General features: G+C 33.6%; 1 protein-coding gene across 20 annotated transcripts in view; it reads left to right on the top strand.

Annotated features, from left to right (window-relative positions):
* The window catches only part of CDC42BPA (CDC42 binding protein kinase alpha), a 414,118-nt gene that overhangs the window by 252,393 nt on the left and 137,439 nt on the right, over positions 1-24,286 (top strand). For all 20 annotated transcript variants that reach the window (XM_001368345.5, XM_056816035.1, XM_056816037.1 and 17 more), the window contains 2 exons: positions 17,003-17,082; positions 22,974-23,140. In XM_001368345.5, the coding sequence (XP_001368382.1) occupies positions 17,003-17,082; positions 22,974-23,140 (247 nt within the window). The remainder of the gene's footprint in view (positions 1-17,002; positions 17,083-22,973; positions 23,141-24,286) is intronic.

Raw genomic sequence — 24,286 nt, 5'->3', positions numbered from 1 at the left:
TTGGCAAGGTTGATAATTCTTTTCCCTTTGATACTCTCTTCTCTCCAGGTTTTTGGAACACCACTCTTACTTGCTTCTCTTCCTACTTATCAGAAAATTATTCAAACTCCTTTGCTGGATTCTAATCCAAATGATGCTATTTCACTGTCAATGTCCCAGTGGGTTCTATCTTATATCTTCCTTTTTTCCCTCTGCTTCATGGTGATTGCATCACCTTCTATTAATTTAATTATAATTTCTGCTGAATGATTCTCAAATCTTTCAGTTCTACCCTAACCTCTCTCCTCTAGTCTCACCTCTTTAACTACTTTTCAGACATCTTGAATAATGTATCTGGAGATATCTTAAACTAATTTTGTCTAAAGCATAACTCATTATCTTTCCTCTAAGCCCTTCTCACTTCCTATTTTCCCTTTTACTATAAAGATCAATACCAACCTTCCAGGTACTCAGGCTCACCATTTAAGTGTCATTTTTGACTCTTTATTCTCTCACCTCTCATATCCAATCTGTTGCCATGGCTTGTCAATTTCACCTCTGCAACATCTCTGATACATGCTTCCTTCTCTTATACTACCACTGTTCTAGTAAAGGTATATTCATCACTTCATCCCTGAACTATTGCAACATCTTGTGAGTGGGTCTACCTACCTTAAATCTCTTCCCACTCTAGTCTAGCCTCCATTCAGCCAATAAAGTGATCACTATTCAATAAATTCCAGTGACTCTGCATCTCCAACAGAATCAAATTAAAAAATCCTCTTTTTGGTATTCAAAGTGCTTCATAATCTAGCTCCAACTCCCTCTCCCACTTTTCTAGTTTTCTTATACCTTATTCCCTGCCACATATTCTTTAATCCAGTGATTCTAGTTTCCTCACTGCTAGACAAACAAGGCATTCCATATCATGACTGGAGTGCTTTCCTTTCTCATATCTTTTTGTCTTGCCTGACTTCTTTCAAGATCCAACTAAAATCCCATCATCTTTTCACAATTCTAGTACCTTTCTTCTTTTAATTATTCCCTGTTTATCCCTTATATAACTGCTTTGTACATTTTTGTTTGCTTATCTTCAACATTAAATTGTAGACTCCTTCAGGGTAAAATTTGTCTTTTACTTCTTTTTGTATCCTCAGTGCTTCACCCAATACATACATACACAGTAGGGATTTAATAAATGTTTACTAACTGACTCATTCATTTTCGTTCCCAACCCCCTCCCTATTCTCTTTCATGAGTTCAATTATCACCTGCACATAGATATATTTCAGATCTCTATATTTGTCTCTACTCTCTTTGAGGATTATCAGCTTGGCCAGCTGGATGTCCCATCAGTATCACCAATTCTCTGCATCTAAAAAGAAATTCATGATCTCTTCCCTTTCCCATCTTTCTCCTGTTCTTCATATTACTTTATGATACCATAATCTGTTAAGTTAGTAAGGTTTGTACCATTACAGACATTCTTCACATTTCTTTATCTCTTATCCTTCACCATATCCAGCTAATGGCCTAATCTTTTATCTTTAATATCCATTTTTTATACTTAAATCAGTCTATACTGCTTTGATCAGAGTTCTTAAATCTTTCAGTTATTTTTATTTAGTTGTCTTGTCATTTTATAAAATGTTCTCCTGGTTCTGCTCATTTTACTCTGCATTAGTTCACACATCCAAGGATTCTCTGAAATCATCTTTTGTCCTTTTTATAGGACATTAATTTCCTATTACATTTATAATTGCCAATTTTTCACTTCTTCAATTAAGGAGTATATATAAAAAAACATTATAATAGTCCATGTGAAATATGATTAATATAGAATGTCATCTGGAAGCAGAAACATAACAAAAGGCTCATCAATTCTAGCAAATCGATCTTCTATTTTACTCTTTTCTATACTTCCTCTATCACAATAGTTTCTAGTATTAAACTAATTAATAATGAATAGTAGCTATTATTAATCTCTTTTATGCCTTACTGGATATTGTTTATTAGTGGCTTATCGAATTTATCAATTTTGTTACATATACCAAGGAATTTTTATATGATCTTACCATGTATAAGTGATAATTTTGTTAAAGAAATATTTTTATGGCTGCATTTTGCTCTGCCAAATTAAATACCTTTTTATAAATAACAATACAGGGTATGCCAAAAGTCTTAGTGCCATTTAAAGTTCTTAAAACAACTTGAATAGCTTAAAACTACACTAAGACATTTGGGATACTGTGAATAATTTCTATGTTTATAACTAGGATTTGTTTGTTATTGTTTTTGAAGGGGGCCTATTAAAACATATTTAATTTAACCATCATATATGACGATCTGTTCAGCCATTCCCAAATTGAGGAATATCCCTTTAGTTTCCAATTCTTTGCCACCACAAAAGGAGCACCTATGAATATTTTTGTACAAACAAGTGCTTTCCCATTGAAAAAATAATCTCTTCGGGATAGAGATCTAGTAGCTGTATTACTGGCTCAAAGAGAAAGCATTTTGTAGCTCTTTGGACATAATCCTAATTTGCCCTCAAGAATGGTTGTGTCAATTTACAACTCTACCAGCAATTCATTAATGGCCCACTTTTGCCAAATCCCCTCCAACATTTATCATTTTCCTTTACTGTCATATTGGCCTATCTGATAGGTATGAGGTGGTACGTCAGAGTTGTTTTAATTTGCATTTCTCTCAACAAGAATGATTTAGAACATTTTTTCATGGTTATTGATAACTTTGATTCTTTATCTGAAAATTATCTATTCATATCCTTGACCATATATCAATTGGGGGATTTCTTGGTTTCTTACAAATTTGACTTAGTTCTTTATATATTTGTGAAATGAGACTTTTATCAGAGAAATTTGTTTTAAAATTTTGTTCCCACTTTTTTACTTCCCTTTTAATTTTGGTTGCATTAGTTTTGTTTGTACAAAATGATTTTAATTTTATGTAATCAAAATCATTCATTTTACATCTCATGATGTTCTCTATCTCTTGTTTAGTCATAGATTCTTCCCCAGAGATTTGACAGGTGAGCTATTCTGTGGCCTCCTAATTTACCGATAATATCACTCTTCATGTTTAAATCATATACCCATTCTGATCTTGTCTTGGTATAGGGTGTGAGATATTGATCTAAACCTTAATTTTTTTTTTATTTTTAAGTTTTATCTTTATTTTATGCCAGTAACAAATTTACACATAAGTTTTCCAAAGTTACATGATTGATGCTGTCTCCCTCCCCTCTTTCCTGCCCCCTCCTGGAGCTGATAAGCAATTCCACTGTGTTATAAATGTATTATCATTCAAAACCCATTTCCATATTATTCATTTTATTTAAAGAAAGCAATCTTTTAAAGCCAAAACCCCAAATCCTATACCCATATAAACAAGGGATTAATCATGTGCTTTTCTTCTGTATTTCTACTCCCACAGTTCTTTCTCTGTAGACAACATATTGTAGGGTTTTGGATTCTAATCCACTCTGCTATTCACTTGCGTTTTATGGGTGAGTTCATTCCATTCACATTCAGAGTTATGATTACTAGCTGTGTATTTCCCAGCATATTGATTTCTTCTCCTGTTCCTGCCTTTTCTTCTTTCACTATTTCCTTCTACACCAATGTTTGCTTTTAAACAGTCCCCCTTGTTCCCACCCTTATTTTACTTCCCTTTCTACCTTCCTCCCTTCTTATTCCCCCACATTATTTTCCCTGTAGTCTTTCTAAAATTAACCCCCCACCCCCTCCCTCTCTTGTACTACTTCCCTCCCAACCAGACCATTTGTTACCCTTCTACCCCCCTATTGGGCGCAAATCTATTCTCTGCCCCCAATGGATTGGATTGTTTTTCCCTCTTTGAGTCAATTTCAAAGCACGTAAAAGTTGAATATTTCCTGTCTCCGACCACTTTACCCTTCCAGTATATTGATGTTCTCCCCCCTCCCACCATGAGCTTCTTTATGACGTATAACTTTACCCCCATTTGTTTCTTTATTTGTTTCTTTTCCCATTTCTTTTAATATTAACCTATTTTTAAGCTCTAGTTATATATATATCTATATATATATATATGCATGCTCATGTTTATGTATTTTTGCATGCATATATCTATATACCTATTTGTGTCATGTCCTTTCATCCTATACAGTTTGTCACTGTTCCCTCTAAGTGTACTTCTTTTTGCTGCCCAGCTAATAACAACAGTTTTTAAAAGTTACCAATGACCTCTTCTCTTATAGGGATACATATCATTTTAACTTATTGAGTCTCTTAAAAATTTTTTTTGTTTTGTTTTTCTTTTCCCCCCTCTTTTTTAATTACCTTTTGATGATTCTCTTGAGTTCTGTGCTTGTACATCAAATTTTCTGTTCAGGTCTGGTTTTTTCTTTACGAATTCTTGAAATTCTTCTATTTTGTTGAATGACTATACTTTCCCCTGTAAGAGTATAGTCAGTTTTGCTGGGTAGTTGATTCTTGGTTGTAGACCTAGTTCCCTTGCTTTCCAGAATATCATATTCCATACCTTTCTTTTTTTCAGTGTGGATGCAGCCAGATCCTGAGTTATCCTCACTGTGGTTCCTTGGTATCTGAATGACTTCTTCTTGGCAGCTTGTAATATCTTTTCTTTGGTCTTATAGTTCTTGAATTTGGCTATAACATTCCTGGGTGTTGTCAGTTGGGGATTATGTACAGGAGGTGATCTGTGGATTCTATCAATCTCCACTTTTCCCTCTTGTTCTAGGATCTCGGGGCAGTTTTCTTTAACAATTTCCTGTAAAATAATGTCCAGGCTTTTTCTTTTGTCATGGTCTTCTGGTAGGCCAATGATTCTTAAATTGTCTCTCCTTGAACGATTTTCTAAATCCTCTGTTTTATTAATGAGATGCTTCATGTTTTGCTCAATTTTTTCATTCTTTTGATTTTGTTTTATAGTGTCCTGCTGCCTTGTGAGGTCACTTGATTCTAGTTGTTGTATTCTGGTTCTTAAAGACTGGATTTCATCCTTAGTTTTTTGGTCGTCCTTTTCCTTTTGGTCTGATTTTCTTTGGAGGTCATCTTTCATCTTCTTCACCTCATCTTTCATCTCCTTTGCCTCATTTTCCAGCTGGTTGATTTTGGCTTTCAAGACACTATTTTCTTGTTTTAGTTAAAGTGCCTCTGTTTCCAAATGACTTATCTTAGTTTTTAAGTTCTTTTCCCAATTGTCTTCAGCCTCTCTTAATTGTGTTTTGTATTGCATTTTGAGTTCTTCCAAAGCCTGTATCCAATTCGCTGGGATTTCTGATTTTTCCTTTGCTGATCCCTCCCCCTCTGTTTCCTTCGCTCTTTGCTCATTACCTGTGCAGAAGGTGTCTATTGTAATTTCTTTCTTCTTTTTCTGTTGTTTGCTCAAGTTTACCCTTTCTTTGCTCTGTGTATTTGTCTGTGCTCTTGCTCCTCTCTTTTTTTTTGGTTTTGGTGCTGTCCATCTCCCCTCGGAGCTTTGTCAGATCTCTTGGTACAGTCTCTAGGGGATGAATGTTAGCTTCCCTGTCCTCTGGAGGCTTTTGATCGATTAAGTTCAACTGGGTTGGGCTGTATGTGCTCTGAGACGGAAGACTCCTGGAAGGCTGGGCTGCCCAGGCTCTCTCCAGTTCTTTCCAGCTGCTTCTCCGCTGTCTGCAAGGTTCCCTTTGCCTGCCTCCCTGAGCTCTGAGGAGTCTGGATGGGATTAGGTTCAACTGGATTGGTCTGGATGTGCCCCAAGGCAATGGTGAGACTGGAGCCTGATGGAGGGACCCAGCCACAGCCCGTCTCTCCCTGGCTTCCTCCCCTCTGTCCACGCTGGATGCTCGGTGCCCCACTGCTCATAAGGTAGACCCTGCAAACCAGCACCTTTGCCCGCTCAGAGGTTCCCACTGCCGCTGGGGGCTTAGCCCTCTGGTTTGGGGGTGAGGGGTCCTGGGACCTTCCCTCTGCCTTCCTCTTAGACCCGAGTATTCTCAGGTTCTGGCTTTTGGGGGGCATATCTTTTGATTTGAGTCCACAAGGAGGGTTCCCCACCTCTGTCCTGTTGCTCAGCTTGAATTTTGGTGTCCTAGGAGCATTCAGTCTGTAATCAGTAAGGAAGGGCCTACCCGGGTCTGAACTTTTATGGCTTGTTAAGCAGCCATCTTGACTCCCTAAACCTTAATTTTTGCTATACTGTTTTCTAGTTATTCCAGCAATTTTTGTCAAATAGTGAGTTCTCATCCTCAAAGCTGGGACCTTTGGTTTTATCAAACACTAGATCGCTGAGGTCATTTATCCCTGGTCTGTTCCATTGATTCCTCTATTTCTTAGCCAGTACCAGATTGTTTTGAGGATTACTTCTTTATAGTACATTTTAAGATCTTATATCACTAGGCCACCATCTGTTATATTTTTTCCATTATTTTCCCTTAATATTGTTGATCTTTTGTTCTTCCACATGAATTTTGTTATTATTTTTTCTAGTTCTATAAAATAGGGTTTTTTGTAATTTGATTGATATGGAATTGAATAAATTAATTAATTTAGGTAGGATTGTAATTTTTAATATATTAGCTGGGTCTACCCCATTGTTTAGATCTAACTTTATTTCTGTGAAGTATTTTGTAATTGTGTTCATATAATTCCTTTGTTTTTCTTGGCATATAGATTCCCAGGTATTTTATACTGTCTAGAGTGATTTTAAATGGAATTTCTCTTTCTAACTCTTGATGCTGAGTTTTGTTGGAAATATATAAACTTATGATTTATGTGGGCTTATTTTATATACTGCCACTTTGCTAAAGTTACTAATTATCTCAACTAGCTTTTTAGTTGATTTTCTAGGATTCTCTAATATAGCATCATATCCTTGTAAAGAGTGATAGTTTAGTTTCCTGTTTGCCTACTTTATTTCCTTCAATTTTTTTTCTCCTCTAATTGCTAAAGCTAACATTTCTAGTACAATATTATAGAGCAGTGGTGATAAAGGGACATCCTTGCTTTACTCCTGACTTTACTGGGAAATCATATAACTTATTTGCTTTGGAGATGATATTTGTTGATGGTTTTAAATAAATGCTACTAATTACTTTGAGGAAAGGCCCTTTTATTTCTATGTGTTCTAGTGTTTTTAATAGGAATGGGTGTTATATTTTGCCAAAGGCTTTTTCTCCATATATTGAGAATATCGTGTGATTTCTATTAGTTTGATTATTGATGTAGTCAATTAGGCAGATAGATTTCCTAATATTAAACCAGTCTTGCATTCCTGGTATAAATCCACCTGGTCATAGTGATTAACTTGTGATATGTTGCTGTAAGTCTTTTTGCTAGTATTTTATTTTAAGTTTTTTTGCATCAATATTCTTTAGGGAAATTGGTCTATAATTATGTTTCTCTGTTTTTGGTCTTCTTAGCTTAGATATCAGTATCATATTTGTGTCATAAAAGGAATTTGATAGGACTTCTTCTTTCCTTATTTTACCAGATTTTAGGGGATTTCATTGGTAACTTGTTCAATTTTTTTTTTCCAGAGACAGGACTATTTAAGTTTTCTATTTCCTCTTTTCTTAATCTGGACAATTCAAATTTTTGTAAAAATGCATTAATTTCACCTAGATTATCACATTTATTGAAATATAATTGGGCAAGATAGCTCCTAATGATTACTTTAATTTCCTCTTCCCTGAGGTGAAATCACTCTTTTCATTTTTGATTCTGGTAATATGATTATGTTCTTTTTTTAAAAATCAAATTAACCATTGCTGTATCTTTTTTATTTGTTTATTTTTAATACAACTGGCTTTCTCCTCAGTACTGCTTTGACTGTATCCCATAAAGTTTGATATGTTGTCTCCTAGCTGTCATTCGCTTCACTGGAATCTATGATTGTTTCTATGATTTGTTCTTTGACCCACCCATTTTGATAAATTTGATAATTTAATTACAATTAATTTTTAATTTGCCTTTCCGTGTACCCTTATTTATTATAATTTTTATTGCATTATGATCTGAAAAAGTTGCATTTATTTTTTCTGCTTTTCTGCATTTTATTGTGAACTTTTATGCTCTGGTATATGTTTAATTTTTGTATATGTACCATGTGTTGCAGGAAAAAAGGTATATTCTATTTTATCCCTATTTAGTTTTTTCCAGATATCCATTAAATCTAACTTTTCTAAAATTTCATTCACTTCCTTTACTTCTTTCTCATTTATTTTTTAGTTAGATTTATTTAATTCTAATGGAGGAAAATTGGGGTCCCCCAGTAGTTCAATTTTAATGTTTACTCCTTAAGCTCCTTTGTTTTTTCCTTTAAAAATCTGAATGTTATACCATTTGGTTCATATATGTTAACTACTATTATTACTTCATTGTCTATACTACCTTTTATTAAGATGTAATTACCTTCATTATCTCTTTTAATCAGATCGATTTTCTTATCTCCTGTCTCTTTTAAGAGGAAAGAGAGCAGAAGGCTTTCTAGGTGAAGCAGAGCTGAGAGGAGTCTGTGTGCCAAAGCTGAAGATTCTGTTACCAGGGAGAAATATAAGGAAGGAATCAGTTGGTAGTTGAAGGTCTTTTGCCTCTGGATCTCTAGAGAGCACGAGGTTGGTCTCGACCTCTGCTACTAATAGTTTTGCTACTGACAGTTGGAGGAGAAAACCTTATTTAAGGAGTTTTTGGTTGATGAATGTCTGTTTAATTAGGAAGATAAGTAGTTAGTGAATCAATTTTAGGTAGTGTACTTTAGATATGCCTGGTCTGACCAGGCAAGAAGCACCTGTCCTTGAAGACAGAGTAAGTTTTTTAGAAATATTAGATAGTATTAGGAATTTAGGTATAATCATTGGGTATTAGAATAATAATCTCTCTTTTCTCTCTATTTTCTATCTGTTTTTCTTCTCAAATTAAACTAAGTGTTTTATTCAACAGCTCTCCTCATTTTTGTCAAACTCCTACCATTTAACCCTTATACCAGAGATCATGATTGTTACTTCTGCTTTTTTTGTCTTAGTTGAAGCCCAATAGATTCTATTCCAGCCCCTTACCTTTACTCTTAGAATGTGTGTCTACCTGCCTCAAATGTGTTTTTTGAAAACCGCATATGCTACACTTCTAGTTTTTAATCCACTCTGCTATCTGTTTCTGTTTATGGATGAGTTTATCCCATTTATATTTACTGATCTCATTACCATTTATATGTTCCCCTTCATATTGCTTTCTTCTTTTAATCCTGCCCTTTCTCCTTTAACTTTCCCTCCATACCAGTTTTTTTCTTTTAATCACTCCCCCAATTCCTACTCCCTTACATTGTATCATTTCCCACCACTGTTCTTCTTATTCTCCTCTTACTTCTCTAGAAGGTCCTTTAATTATCCTCCCCAACTTTCCCCTCCCTTATATTACTCCTGTCATCACCCCTGCCTTTTTTATTCCCCTTCTACTTCTCTGTTGGGTAAAATAGGATTCTATACCCCAATAAATCTGACTGTTCTCTCTCTGAGTCAATTCCAATGAAAGTAAGATTTAAAAATTATCCATCACCACCCTCATCCTCCCCTCCATTAATAGTAATAGTCCCCCCAACCATGCCTCTTTATGTGATATCATTTGCCACATTTTATTTCTCTCTTCAATATTTCTCTTAGTGCAATCCTCTTTTTCTCCCCTAGATTTTTTTTTTGCAAATCATATGGAACAGCATATGTATACTTCTTTTAACTACTGTGATAATGATAAAAAATTTTTTGAGTTACAGATATCTTTCCATATAGGAATATAAATAATTCTATATTATTGAAGCCCCCTTAATTTTTTCTCTTCTTAATTTACCTTTTTATGCTTCTCATGAAATTTTGTATTTGGGCATCAGATATTCTATTTAGTTCTGATAGTTCCTTTAGGAATGCATAGAAATCTTCCATTTTATTAAATGACCATGCTTTCTCTTAAAAGAAAAAGTCATTTTTGATGGCTAGGTGATTCTTGGTTGTAAACCCAATTCCCTTGCCTTCCAGAATACCATGGTTTCTGTTCCTTTAATGTGGAAATGCCAGATCCTGTGTAATCCTGATTGGACCTCCATGATATTTGAATTGTTTCTTTCTGGCTATTTGTCGTATTTTCTCCTTGGCCAGGGGTGGGGGTGGTCCTCAACTTGGCTATAAAATTCCTGGGAATTATTATTTGGAGATTTATTGTGGGAGATGGTCTGTGGATTGTAAGAATTAAAATTAGGATACTGGCTATAGATTAACAATTGTATTAAATCAAAAGTAGCAGTAGGAAAAAGAAGGAAAATTAGGAGAGGGAGCTGAAGGATACTTTATTGCTTCCTTATCTGATTATTCTAAGGCCAACATAATAGCCTCTTAGCTATACTCATCAACAGGTCCAAATAGCAAAACATCCTCAACACTAAAGCCAAGAGGGCACTTTCTCTTTCCCTCCTTCTTATAAAAACCCTTTCTCCATCCACTAACTCTCACATCACATCTCAGGATCCAACCATCACTTTCCATTTTGTCTGTGCCCAAGCAATCCTGGGGACTAAGCTCTGCTTCCTGTTTTGTGAATCTTAACTTCCCTTTTCTGGCAACTGGTTTAGAACTCAGTTTACTCAGTGATATTTGGCCTCCAGGTCAACAGAAGATGAAGTCAAGAGAGTGACACAGGAGAAAGAAAAATTTACTTCAAACGGAATTCTTTCAATTTCTACTTTACCCTTTTGTTCAAGAATATCAGAGAATTTTTCTTGTAATATGATGTGTAGGCTAATTTTTTTATCATGACTTTCAGGTAGTACAATAACTCTTAAATTGTCTCTCCTAGATCTATTTTCTAAGTCAGTTATGAGAGATGAGAGATTTTATATTTTCTTCTATTTTTTTCATTCCTTTGATTTTGTTTTACTTTTTCTTGATGTCTTGTGAAGTCATTAGCTTCTATTCTGCCCAATTCTAATTTTTAAAGATTGAATTTTTTCCATGACTTTTTGATCCTCCTTTTCCATTTGGTGTATTCTACATTTAACTCTTTTCTTCATTGGATTTTGGTGCCTCTTTTACCAGTTGACCAATTTTGCTTTTTAAGATGTTCTTTTCCTTTTGCATTAATTTCATTTCCTTTTTCACTTTTTCTTCAATCTGTCTTATATGATGTTAGAATTCCTTTTTGAGTTCTTGCAGTGGCTGAGACTAATTCTCATTTTGCTTTGAAGTTTTTCATGTGGTTACTTGGATCTCACCATCCCTTATTTACTCTGTGCCTTGCTCTTTGTCTCCAAAGAAATTTTCAAGGGCTTGGTGTTTATTTTTCTGTTTGCTCATTTTCCCAGCCCTTTTTTTTGCCTATGGGTTTGAAAAGAACAAACACTGGATTTCTGGGCCTCCCTATGAGCTGATGCTAGGATTTGGGGATCTAAGGGGTGAGTCTGCTATGTGGGGTGCCCTATTATTAGTTTAGTTAGCATCCTGAGATCCTGAATTTGGTCTATGCCAGGCTTGGAATGTGGTGCAATATGTGGAGGTGGGTTAGGGAGGGGGGTGTTCAGCCAGTACTCCTCTGTGTGCAATTCTGCTTCCCATTCCCCCATATCCCATGAAAATCAACTCTTCCTACCTTTCAAATTATGTTCAGTGGGAGATCCCTCTTGTTCCATCTTGCTGTTCAATTTTGACACCTGTCATTTTGAGGCACTTTCTAAAGATTGGTTTGGAAGGATTGTTAGAGCAATTTCAGCTTTTGCTGCTCCTCAGCTTAAATCTTGGCTCTAGACCTGGTTTTCAGTCTGCTGAGATAATTACCTGCTCCTTAGAACATTATTATGTAGGGTTGTCAGTACTTTGAAATTTTTTGGAGAACTTATTATTTATATCCTTTGATTATTATTCTATTAATTCAATGGCTCTTGTTCTCTATATTTGTGCTAATTGACCATAAATGTTGAATAGTAGAATATTTATGCAAAGATTTTTTCCAAAATTGAATTCATTTTTTCTTTTCTTAGTTTTAGTTTTATTCATGCAATAGCCTTTTCAATTAAATGAAATAAAGATTTTGTATTTTGTAATTGCTTCTAACTAGATATACATTTATGCCTTACATGTATATAAATTTCCCCCTTTTTTTCCAAAAGTTATATTCTTATTTTAAGAGTATATATCTTCAATTTTAGGGTACCATCGTCCTCATATATCTAGCCATATTAGGAGTATTTTCAAACATGTAGATATTATCTAACATTTACCAGTGTCAACTAGATGAGAAAATCTTCAATAGAAAAAAATCTTCATAGAAAACATTATTGAAAAAAATCTCTATCCAAGCTACATAAGGAATTTATACAAATGTATGAGAAAAAGAATAATTCCCTGCTAGATAAGAAGTCAGGAATAAGAAGATCAGTTCTCAAAGGAGAAATTACAAGTATCAACAACCACATGAAAGAGTGTTCCAAATAATTAAAAGAGAAATGCAGATCAAAACAACTAGAAAAGCAGTAGTAGCCGCAGAAACCTAGGTATACTTATAAGTACACAAGTACTTATAAAGGAAGGGAAGGAGTATTTGCTAATTATTTCACTATATATTGTTTTACTCTTCCCTGTAGTAATGTTAGGAGTGCCACTGGCCCTAAGTATCATATTAATTTTATTTAATAGAATAGGGTGGGAATATAGAAAGAGTTTATTTGTCAGGTTGTTTGGGGGTAAGAGGAGTTCACATAGCAAGAAGCATGGTGTCTGGGCCTTTAGTTGGTTTAGAGATGAGACATGGTTGATTTACTCATCCTCCACACTAGAGGTAACTCTGTTCCCTTCTCTTTTTTGAGATGTTGATTTGTTATCATTGGTTGGTGCGGAGGTAATTCTGGACCAGCTAGACTCTGTAGTAGACAGCTAACAAGGGACATAATATTATCACTGATGATAGAAAGCTAAAACACAATTAATTTACAGCCCCCTTGGACTCTAATATAACTTTTCCTTAGGTAATTACTGATTGTCATTTGGAGAACCAGCTTAAATTTGGGTAGTCTTGTCAACAGATAGCTGAGTACCAAGTGATGAAATTTGTTTTTCCTTAGGAAGTCATGAAAGATAATTTACTAAGATATAGAAAGATTACAGTCTTATTTATACCAAGGTGAAGCAACCCTCTAAGAACTAGAGAAATCTAACCAAAAAATAAATAAGAAAGAAGTTAAAAAGTTGAATCGAATATTTGATAATCTAAATGTGATAGATATCTAGAGAAAACTTATTGGGAACAGAAAAGAGTATACCTTCTTCTTAGTACATAGTACCTTTACAAAAATTGACCATATATTAAGCCACAAAAATATCATAAATATAGAAAATCAGAAAAATTAAATGTAACTTTCTTAGACCATAATGCAATAAAAATCCTATAGAATAAGGGATTGTGGAGATAAGAAGTAAAAACTAATTGGAGAGGGGTCAGCTGGGTAGTTCAGTGGATTGAGAGCTAGGCCTAGAGACGGGAGGTCCTAGGTTCAAATCTGACCTCAGACACTTCCCAGCTATGTGACCCTGGGCAAGTCACTTGACCCCCATTGCCTAGCCCTTACCACTCTTCTGCCTTGGAGCATTGACTCCAAGACGGAAGGTAAGGGTTTAAAAAAAAAAACTAATTGGAGACTAACTAACCTAATCTTACAGAATGAATGGGTTAAAAAACAATTATTTAATAATAATTTCATTAAAGAGAAGGATAATAATGAGACAATATACCAGAACCTATGGGATTCAGCAAAAGTAGTAATTAGAGGAAAATTTCTCTTTCTGAATGCTTAAATTAGTAAAATAGAGAAAGAAAAGATGAATTGGGAATCGAATTTTTAAAACTAGAAAAAGAAAAATTAAAAATTCCCAACTAACACCAGATTAGAAATCCTAAAATTTAAAGGCAAGATCAATAAAATTCAATTAAGAAAACTATTGAATTAATGAATAAATCTAGGAATTGGTTTTATGAAAGAAATTAGCAAATTAGCAAAATTGATACACCATTACTCAATCTAATAAATAAGAGAAGAAAACCAAATCACTTGCAAAAAAAGATGAAAAAAGAGTGACTATATCACCAATAATGATAAAAGTAAAGCAACTATTATGAATTATTTTGCTCTACTATATGAAAACAAATTTAACAACAAAAGAGAAATAAAAGAAAGCTTATCTCCCCACCCCAAATCACCCAGAGGTGTGAGCAGGAAATAGAATAACTGAAAAAGCTTATTTTAGAAAAAGAAACTAGGCCATAAATGAACTTCCCAAGAAAAAAGCATCAGGATCAGATGGATTTACAGGTGATTTTAAGGGCCAACTATTTCTAATATTAAATTATTTGAATGAACAGGCAAAGAAGGAGTTTTGCCAAACTCCTTTTGTGAAATAAGTATGGTACTGATACCCAAACCAAGAAGAGCAAAATAAGAGAAAGAAAATTATAAACCAAACTCATTAATGAATGTAAAGGTAAAAATCCTGAACAAAATACTACCTGGGAGACTACAATAATATGTCACAAAGATAAAACATTGTCACCCAACAGGATTTATGCTAGATGTGCAGGAATGACTTAATATTAGGAAAATTATCAACATAATTGATAATATCAATAACAAGTGATAAAAATCATATGGTTATGTCAAGAGATGCAGAAAAAGCCTTTGACAAAATATAACACTAATTCCTATTAAAATTACTAGAAAGCATATTTATAGTGGATTCCCCCCCCCCAAATGATAAACATCTGTCTAAAACCATTGGCAAATATAATCTGTAATGGGACAAATCTAGAAGACTTCCCATTAAGTTCAGGGGTGAATCTATTACCACCAATATTATTTAATAAAGTATTAAAAATGCTAGCAATACCTATAAGAGAAGAAAAAGAAATTGAAGGAATATGAATGGGTAAAGTGATAATAAAAATAACTGTTTGCTAATGACATGACAGTATATGTTGACAGTCCCAGAAAATTACAAGAAGTTAGTTGAAATTATAGATAATTTTAGCAAAGTAGCAAGATATAAAATAAATCCACATAAATCATCAATATTTTTATATATTACTGACAAAGTCCTTCAAGAATAGAAAGAGATACTCCATTTAAAATAACCACAGATAGAATTAAATTATCTCGGAGTATACTTGCCAAAACAAACTCAGGAACTACTTTTTACACAAATAAAGTCAGATCTAAATAAATGGAGAAATATTTATTGCTTATCGAGAGGCAGAGCCAATATAATTAAAATGACAATCCTACCTAAACTAATCTGCTCTTTTAATGACATCCCAATTAAAATACCCAAAAAATTTTATTGAGTTAGAAAAAATAGTAAAATTTAACTGGAAGAATAAAAGATTAAGAAAACCAAAGGAATTAATGAAAAAAATATAAAGGAACAAGGTCTACAAGTACTATATTTTAAATTGTATAATAATGAAATGATTATCAAAACCATCTGGTACTGGCTAAGAAATTGAAAGTTAGACCAGTGGAAAAGATCAAGTATAATGCAACAAATAGCAGTAAAAGCATCCAGGATTTGGGAGTAACAAATCAGTGTTTTGAAAAAATTGCTAGGATAACTAGAAATTAGTTTAGATGAAACTAGGTATAGACCAATATGTTACACCATTCACTAAGATAAATTCAAAATGGATACATGATGTAGTCATGAAAGGAAACATCATAAGTAAATTAGAAGAACAGAGAACATACTACCTATAGTATTTATGGATAGGAGTGAAATTTATGAATCAACAAGAGATGGAGAGCATTGTGAAACATAAAATGTATAATTTTGAGTATATTGAAATACTGTCAAGATTGGAAGGAAAGCAGAAAATTTGCAGGTTGAAAGGTTTATAGACAGCCCCTCAGATAAAGGTCTCCTATCTAAAATATATGTAAAGAACTTTGTCAAATTTATAAGAACATAAGTGCCACCCCCAATTGATAAATAAGCAAAAAAAATGAACAGATGATTTTCAGATGAAGAAATAAAAGCTTTATATACATATATGAAGAAATGCTCCAGATCACTACTGAATAGAGAAATACAAACCAAAACAATTATAAGTTATCACGTCACATCCACCAGACTAGCTAATATGAGAAAAGGACCAAGAGAAAATGCTGCAGGGGATGTAGAAAAACAGGTACACTGATGCACTGTTCGTGGAGCTGTGAACTGATTCAAGCATTTTGGAGAGCAATTTGGAGATGCACCCAGAGAGTTATAAAACTATATACCAAACAATACCATTTATGAGTCTATTTCCCAAGGAGATTGGGGAGGGAGGAAGGGAACCTTTGTATTCCAAAATATTTGTATTTTTTTTCTGGTGGCAAAGAATTGGAGACTGAGGGGATCTCATCAATTGGGGAATGGTTAAACAAATTGTCATATATGAGGGTGATGGAATATTATCCTATGAATGAAACATATGAAACAGTGAGTAAACTGATTTTTTAAAAGCCTGGAATGAACTATACAAGATAATGAACAGTGAAATGAGTAGAACCAGGAAAGCATTATACATAGCCACAGAACTAATACTAGAAAAACTGAGAATGCTACCTCCAGAAAGGGATCAGAAAGATAAAATGTGAAAGACATTATTTATATGAACATGTTGACCTCCATGATGATATCTTATGTGACATGGGGAGAGTTGGGAAGAGTTGGTACACTAGTGGACAGGATCTATTATGTAGATGTGAGGAAAAGTAAGTTAAATATATAGAAGATCTGTGATTTCATTGTGTAATATTTTTATCTTTATATATAGAATTGTTTGTGGTTTGGGATTTGGAATAATAATTAAAATTTTTTTAAAGAATTCTATTTCTTAAAAAAAGAAAAATCCAAAGTGAAGTACCAGTAATTGATGCAATCTAAATGAATTTCTGTAACACACTCTGTATGTAATATTAATTCATTCATACTTTTTATTTTCTCCCTCAGGAAACAATGCCCCCTCCAACCCACACTGCATTCTCTGGTCACCATCTGCCATTTGTTGGTTTTACATATACTAGTAGCTGGTAAGTTTGAATATTTTTTTTTAAGTCTTGCTAGATTAATAGCAAAATAGCATGAATTTAAGTTTTAAAAATCTAAGTCATCTACCAGAGATATTTATAATTTTAAAAAGGTTGGTGCTGTAATTGTATCCAAAGGATTTTATTATTATATAGATTTGCTCAGTTTCAGTATTTACCCCAGTCTTCTCGCAAGAAAGTTTAGATATTTTCAAATTTTTTCTTAAAGGATTTGGAAACACTTCCAATTCTTGTAAGAATTTTTTAGAAAACTACAGGGAAATTTTGCAGTGAGATTATTGAATATGAAAATATAAATTGATTTAATTTAGAGGGTTTTAATGAGTTCTGAATTAAATTTCTGTATCTTTTCATTCTATGCTTGACAAGGTTTTTCAATTAAATCAAGCCAGACTCTAGGGATAGTTAGATAGGTTCATTTGGGTTAGAAAAAGAAAGGTTTGGGAAAGATAGAGAAAATTAGATCTCTAGTGGCAATGCAGGGACAAAAGGCTCTTTACAGAAGAAAGGGCACGAAAACTCATGTTTTTCTCTTCTGTTATACTTTCTCAGACACCTCCCACAAAGGAAGTGGATGTGTCTAAGGAAGCTGAGGTGTAGTCTCCCAGGGTTCAGAGCCATTTTAAAAAGCACACCATCACATGTTGTTTCTTATTAACTATGGTTATATGGTATTACTTACTCTATCTTTGCCTTTCCAGGGAGAAACTGTGAACTTTCTTTCCATTTAGCTGCAACTTGATTTTTTCCCCCTTCATTTTGTTTATATTAAAAATGTTAAGATTGATATGATTTAATTCCTCCAACTGTATGGTTCCTTCTTGATCACTGAATAAGGATCTCACATTTAGAGAACCAACAACCATGTTACCAATTTTATACTTCATACTGTGTGTAGTAGAATTCTGGGGAGGTTTGTACCCCCAGAATCACTCTAATGAGCAGATAGAAGACTTGATAATATGCTGGCGGAGAAAAATTGCTGCTTTATTCTGAGAAAACATTGGACAGTGGGAGGTGGAGGGGGTGGTGGAGGAAAAGGAATTCTCCTCACAGAAGCAGCTTGCTCAGGGCCAAAAATGTCCTCTTTTCTAGGTATAATCACAGACTTTTATAATAATCCTATTACAAGATCCTCCTCCTCCCCTCTGTCCAATCCCACAGAAGTGGGGGGAGGTTGTGACATTTACAGTTTTGAGCTCATGATTTTCAACATTATATACCCCTAAAGAACCCCATGATCCAGAAAAAAAACATGACTATCATGGGATTCCCAGACTGGAACCATAAATGATACTGTTGAAACTCACTGTATTTTCTTCCTTCAGCTTATCTTATAGTTGGCTTTCTTCCCAGGCTACAGATAAACTCTTCTGGAGGTTTTTGAAAATAGGTCAGGAAAACCTGGTTGGGGGGAGAGGGGCAGCTAGACAGTTTTAGTCTAAGGGATAGTAAAACTAAGGAGTCTTGAGAATGGGGGTTACAAGCCAAATACTACTCTGAGAATTATGTATTCTGTGATCTCTCAGTTCTTTCCAGCCATGTAAGTCACAGTCCAGTTGTGACCTATCTATCTTATTAGGAATCTTGTCTATGTTATTTCAAAAGTCCATCCCATGGTGTCCATTGGACATAGTAAAGGTCCTTGTTTCTTTTCCCCAACATTATATAAGTATCAATACCTAGAGTTCTACTCTAGTTATGCACTTGTTATTCATCATTATTTCTGTTATCATTCAGTCGTCTCTTTTTAAACTTATTAATGATCTAAAAACTCTGTTTGCCATCGTCTGATGCCTTTTCTGCCCCACTGCCACTGTCTTTGTTGAATCAGAAAGGACCATTTCAGGATTAGGATCTGTTAAGTATTTTTGTTTGTTTGTTTGATGGATTGCTTTGTATAAAATATTCATCATCAAATACTTAGGTAAGCTGGAAGCGACTTGGTCTTTTATCAGCCCCAGACTTTTCATTTCCAGCATGATAGAACCTTCCAGATCTTACACTCAGCAGGCAAAGCCTTTGAGAACTTAAAATCACATCCATTTCTACAGGGTGTCCTAAATGTTATTAAACTTTTAAACCTTTGTACATAAACCTGGTTATGCATTGTATATACATGTAAATGTAGAAATACATTTCATCCAACAGGAAAATAGTTGGGAAAGGGATTAAGGAGAAAGATGAGGTATGTTTGTGGTGGGGTAGAATTAGTTTGAAGCAAAATAGAGCCTTTAAAGATGGGACAAGAAACAAAGAAGGAAAAACATAAGAGAAGAGAATGAAGGGAAATACACAATTAATAATCATAACCAAATGAGATGAAGTTACTCATAAAATGGAAGAGGATAGCAGGATGGATTTGAAAAGGAATTTAACAATATATTAATTATAGGAAACACATTTGAAATGGAAAATAAACATAGATTTTAAATAAGAGGCTTGAGCAAAATGTGTTGTTTCAGCCATAGTGAAAAAGAAAGGGGTAGAAATCATAATCTCAGACAAAACAATAACAAAAAAATTTTAAAGGCCCAATTAAAAGATATAAATAGGGAAAATATATTTTGCTGAAAGATACCATAGACAGTGAATTAATGTCAATACTAAATATATATACCAACTAGCATAGAATATAGATTCTTAAGGGAATGAGTTAAATGAATTATAGGGGAAAATAGATAGTAAAACTATATATGGAACCTTCAATTTACTCTTTTCATATCTAGATAAATCTAACAACAACAACAAAAAAGAAATGAAGGACATGAATAGAATAAAAAAATTAGATATGATAGCCCTCTGAATAATATTGAATAGAATAGAAAGGAGTATACTTATATCTTGACTGTGCTGACCCTTTTCAAAAATTAATGTATTAAGTCATAAAAACTCACAAATGTAGAAAAGCAGAAGTATTAATCTTTTCTTGATAATAATACAAGAAAAATTTAATTATGATGACCTTTGAAGCTGATTAAATTATTTAAATTTTAATTAATTTTTAATCACAGAAAATCAATCATTTCATTAGCTAATGGCAACAATGAGACAGTATTTAAAAAATTATGAGATGTAGCTAGAATAATACCTCTTATGTGTTCTCTATCTGTGAAAACCAAGTGGTCTTCACTGAAGGCTATATGCTATTCTACCAACCTGTAACATCCCCTCAAGTCTTGGGACCTGTGAAGTTTTAATGTCCATAAATCCCAGCCCTCCCATTTAGCTCAAAAACATCTCTCTCCCCTGTATTTTATATGAAGAGAGAAAGAACTCCATAATTCCTGGAGACTTCCCTCACCTCCTAGATCTGTGTACAGATTTACCCAACCTCTTGTCCATATACAGCCCCAATTCTCTTTTCAGTATTACTTAAAAAAAATAAATTTAATAGAAAAATAAATCTCACATTTTAATTAATAAAGTCAATCACAATATCATTTCTTACTCAGCTATCTATAGTTAAACAATAATTTTTTAAGGATAATTAATATGAAGCTGAGAGAGAATAATAATGAAGAAAGATATGGCATCTAATTAAGACAGCTTAATCCTGAACTATTCAAACAAGTTATTAGATAATGAAAAATGAGTACCACACAGAAGAAAATAATTTTATATAGAAGTACCCTCATCCTCATATCAATTTGAATGTTCTATTCAATTACACATATTGCAACCCACCAATGACTGCTGTTTCTATGTAACTCTTTTCCATGTCTTTCCATAAGTTCCAAGGGGGTCTCCAGACATTCCAGAGATCATTATTTTTTTTTCCTGACATTACAAAAATGCCAATGAATTGCTTATGTTATCAGTATGTCACTATCAAGTGAGTGTGATCTGTTAGAAAGAGCATTGATTTTGGAGACAAAAACTATCTTTCTATATCATTTATACCTATCTTCTTTTTCTGTATACATTTCTTTGGTGTAACATCTTTTATTCATTATTCTTTGGATTTCCTCATTTCTTATATGTAGTAGCCTTATTATTACTAGGAAAATATTATGGAAAGGACATTAAGAATTACTATATTAGAGGCCTACTTTCCCATCAGTGTGAAATTTTTATGTAAATTATTCAGAGACAAGCTTTCACAAGCAGTGTTCTCTAGAAATCTAATCCTAATCACATCTTCTTCAGAGTTGACTAAAAGATATAGCGAATACAAGATCCCATCACATTATTACAAAAGATCACTGGATTTGTTAGAACAATTTATGTCTGTATTCCAAAAAATTGGCTCTGGTCTATACATCAATTCAATTGTGTACTGAGCTACCCAACCTCTTACCCATATAATCAATTCAATTCAATATTTCTTGAAAAATACAAAAGATGTACATAAAAATATTCATGGAAACTTTGTTATGACAAGATAACTGGAAATAACAGAAGTGCAATGAATGATATAAATGGCTGAATAGATTGTATTATGTTATTAGAAATGACAAATATTGAAAATATAAAGAAAATAAGGGAAATACATGAAGAAAAGGAAAGAGAAAAAGAATCATATATACTATGATTATATTAACAGAAATAACAGCCACAAAAACAATAGAAAAAAGTATCTAAGTAAAGCAAATCCAAAGAGAACTCAAAAGCAGTTGTCTGTATTGGCATACATATGTGCTTTAAACATTTTTAAACAAATTATAAATGATGTGGAGTTTGTGGTTCTGCACATAATTTCTGTGCATTTAGTTAAATATTTTTTATTGATGGTTGTATTAATGAAAAGAGAGAAAAATACAAAACATATCATTGCTTGTTGCATTGTACTCTGGAACACTGGATAATCTTTTCTAAGAGAGCCATAACTACTCAGTTAATTAACATTAACTATCTTCACAAGGAAAAGAAGGTACATGGGATGCCCAGCCATAAAAATTAGTTGTTAAGGAATTTGCAAATAGATGAGATCCATTGTGTGTTTATAGCTAAAGAACCATTATGCATTTGAGTATCATTCCTATCAATAGGATTATATTAGAAATGTTGCTGATGTTAACTGAAATGGTTTCAAGTAACCATGTTGATCAAAATGAAAATTGTTATTCTTTATAGATCCTGACTTTTTTTACAACTTCATATATTACTTTTAAAAACCAGTTAATTTAGTTTTTTTCCCCCCATGTAAAGATTAAAATTTAGGGGAGACTGAGGCAGGTAGAAATTAGTTTCTCTCTGTGAGGAGTATTATATTTTATGAGGTTTATTAAAGGTTGAGAATTTAAGAATATACAAGTAAGAAAAAACACGTGCCTAGGCCAGAGGCCTAGACAAGACCTCACCTACATTATGGAAAGAGCCACGTCTGCTCCAAAATGGAAGTCCAAGAGAGCCTTTGCAATCAGGTTAAATCCCTCTCGATCTCGCCCCACCTCAGAATTTCCGTGAGATTACAAAGCATTTTGGGGAAATAGAGCAAGGAATTGTGGGGATTGAAGTCCAGAGTTCAAGTCCATTTTTACACCCACTAAAATGTTTTTACTAACTGTGGGAATAGAAACACAGAAGAACAACATATGATCAACCACATAGTTTGAATATGGATATAATTAGGGTTTTGAAAAGATGATTCTATTGCAAATATGAATAACATGGAAATGGGTTTAGAACAATGATGCATGTAAAATCCAGTGGAACCTCCAGGAGTGGGGAGGATGAGTCATGGAGAAATATTCTAAATTAAAAAAAAATGTTTCTACTAGATGAGGTGATTTTCCAAGTTAAAATTTTCATAGTCTAGATCATTAATTGTAAGTAAATAGTAAATTTCTTTTATAAATAATCAATGTACATTGTATTCACTTCAAGCTTTTCATCTCAGGATTATGCCAGGTATTTTCTCTTTTCTTCAGTGTTCTTTCAGATCGGAGTTGTTTAAGAGTTACAGCTGGACCCCCATCAATGGATGTTGATGTCAGTATTCAGCGAACTTTGGAGGACAGCTTAGCAACTGAAGCTTATGAACGGAGAATAAGACGTCTTGAACAGGAAAAACTTGAACTCAGTAGAAAGCTTCAAGGTAAAAAAAAATTTTAAGGTAGTGAGTGCTACCAACTATTTGGAGGCACATTGCTATACATCAATTAGATTGATTTGGCATTTTCTTGTAGCATTTTTATATATAATGAAAAACTATTAGAAATGAACTTGTCTCAATGTAGAGAAATCATTCTTATTTATACATATGTGATACTTGCAGGTTTTAATGCCTAACACATTTCTTCTTTTCATCTTGTTATGTTTCATATTTGTTACAAGGATTTTGTTTTTCTTTTTTTTCATAGGAGGAGGCCAGAAGGAGAAAAATAAGTTTCTTAAAACTGAAAACAATTAAATTTTTAAAAGAAATTGAACGTAGTAGTTCAAAACAGTTGGTATACTGTTGTTACACAAAAAGATAGAATTCTAAATTCTGAAAGCTTGATTTTTGCTCTGTATTACTTCTAGGCAAAAATGCCTTCCATGCTAATATTAAAAAATAGATATTTGAAGAAAATTTGTTGATCAATCTGCAAGTAGTAATTAAGTATTTATTGTGTGATAGTGCTAGACACTAGAGGTACAGAAACAAAAATTTAATAGTCCCTATTTTCAAGGAGCTTATATTCTGTAGGAGGAAAATAGGGACATCTGAGTATATACAAAACTTGTTTTAAAAAAATCACATAAAGAAATAAGATGGGAAAGGACAGCAGTGGGAAATGTTTCAAACTGCATGCCTAAACTGCATTTTCAAGCTGTCTTTGAGGCCCACCCCCCCACATATTTCAGAGAGTGGAGGGTGGAAGTGCTCACATTTGGCTGCTGGGTAGAGGGATGGAGCATGTGAAAAATGTCCTCAGAAAAGCAACTGCCTGACTACAGTGGCTGAGGGGACATGACAGAGGAGAGACTCTAAACGAACACTCTAATGCAAATACTAACAACATGGCAATGGGTTCGAATCAAGAACACATGTGATACCCAGTGGAATCACGCGTCGGCTATGGGGGGTGGGAGGGAAGAAAAGAAAATGATCTTTGTCTTTAATGAAAAATGCATGGAAATGATCAAATAAAATACTATAAAATTAAAAAAAAGAAAAAAAGAAAAATGTCCTCAGGTAAATGTCCATTGTTGAGAGGGGGAGAGGAGCAGTCCCTGTAGTTGTGCCCCTCCCTTTGTC

The sequence above is a fragment of the Monodelphis domestica genome, chromosome 2 (genome assembly GCF_027887165.1).
Source record: "Monodelphis domestica isolate mMonDom1 chromosome 2, mMonDom1.pri, whole genome shotgun sequence".
Lineage (NCBI taxonomy): Eukaryota > Metazoa > Chordata > Mammalia > Didelphimorphia > Didelphidae > Monodelphis > Monodelphis domestica.
This window is presented reverse-complemented; position numbering and strand designations above follow the sequence as displayed.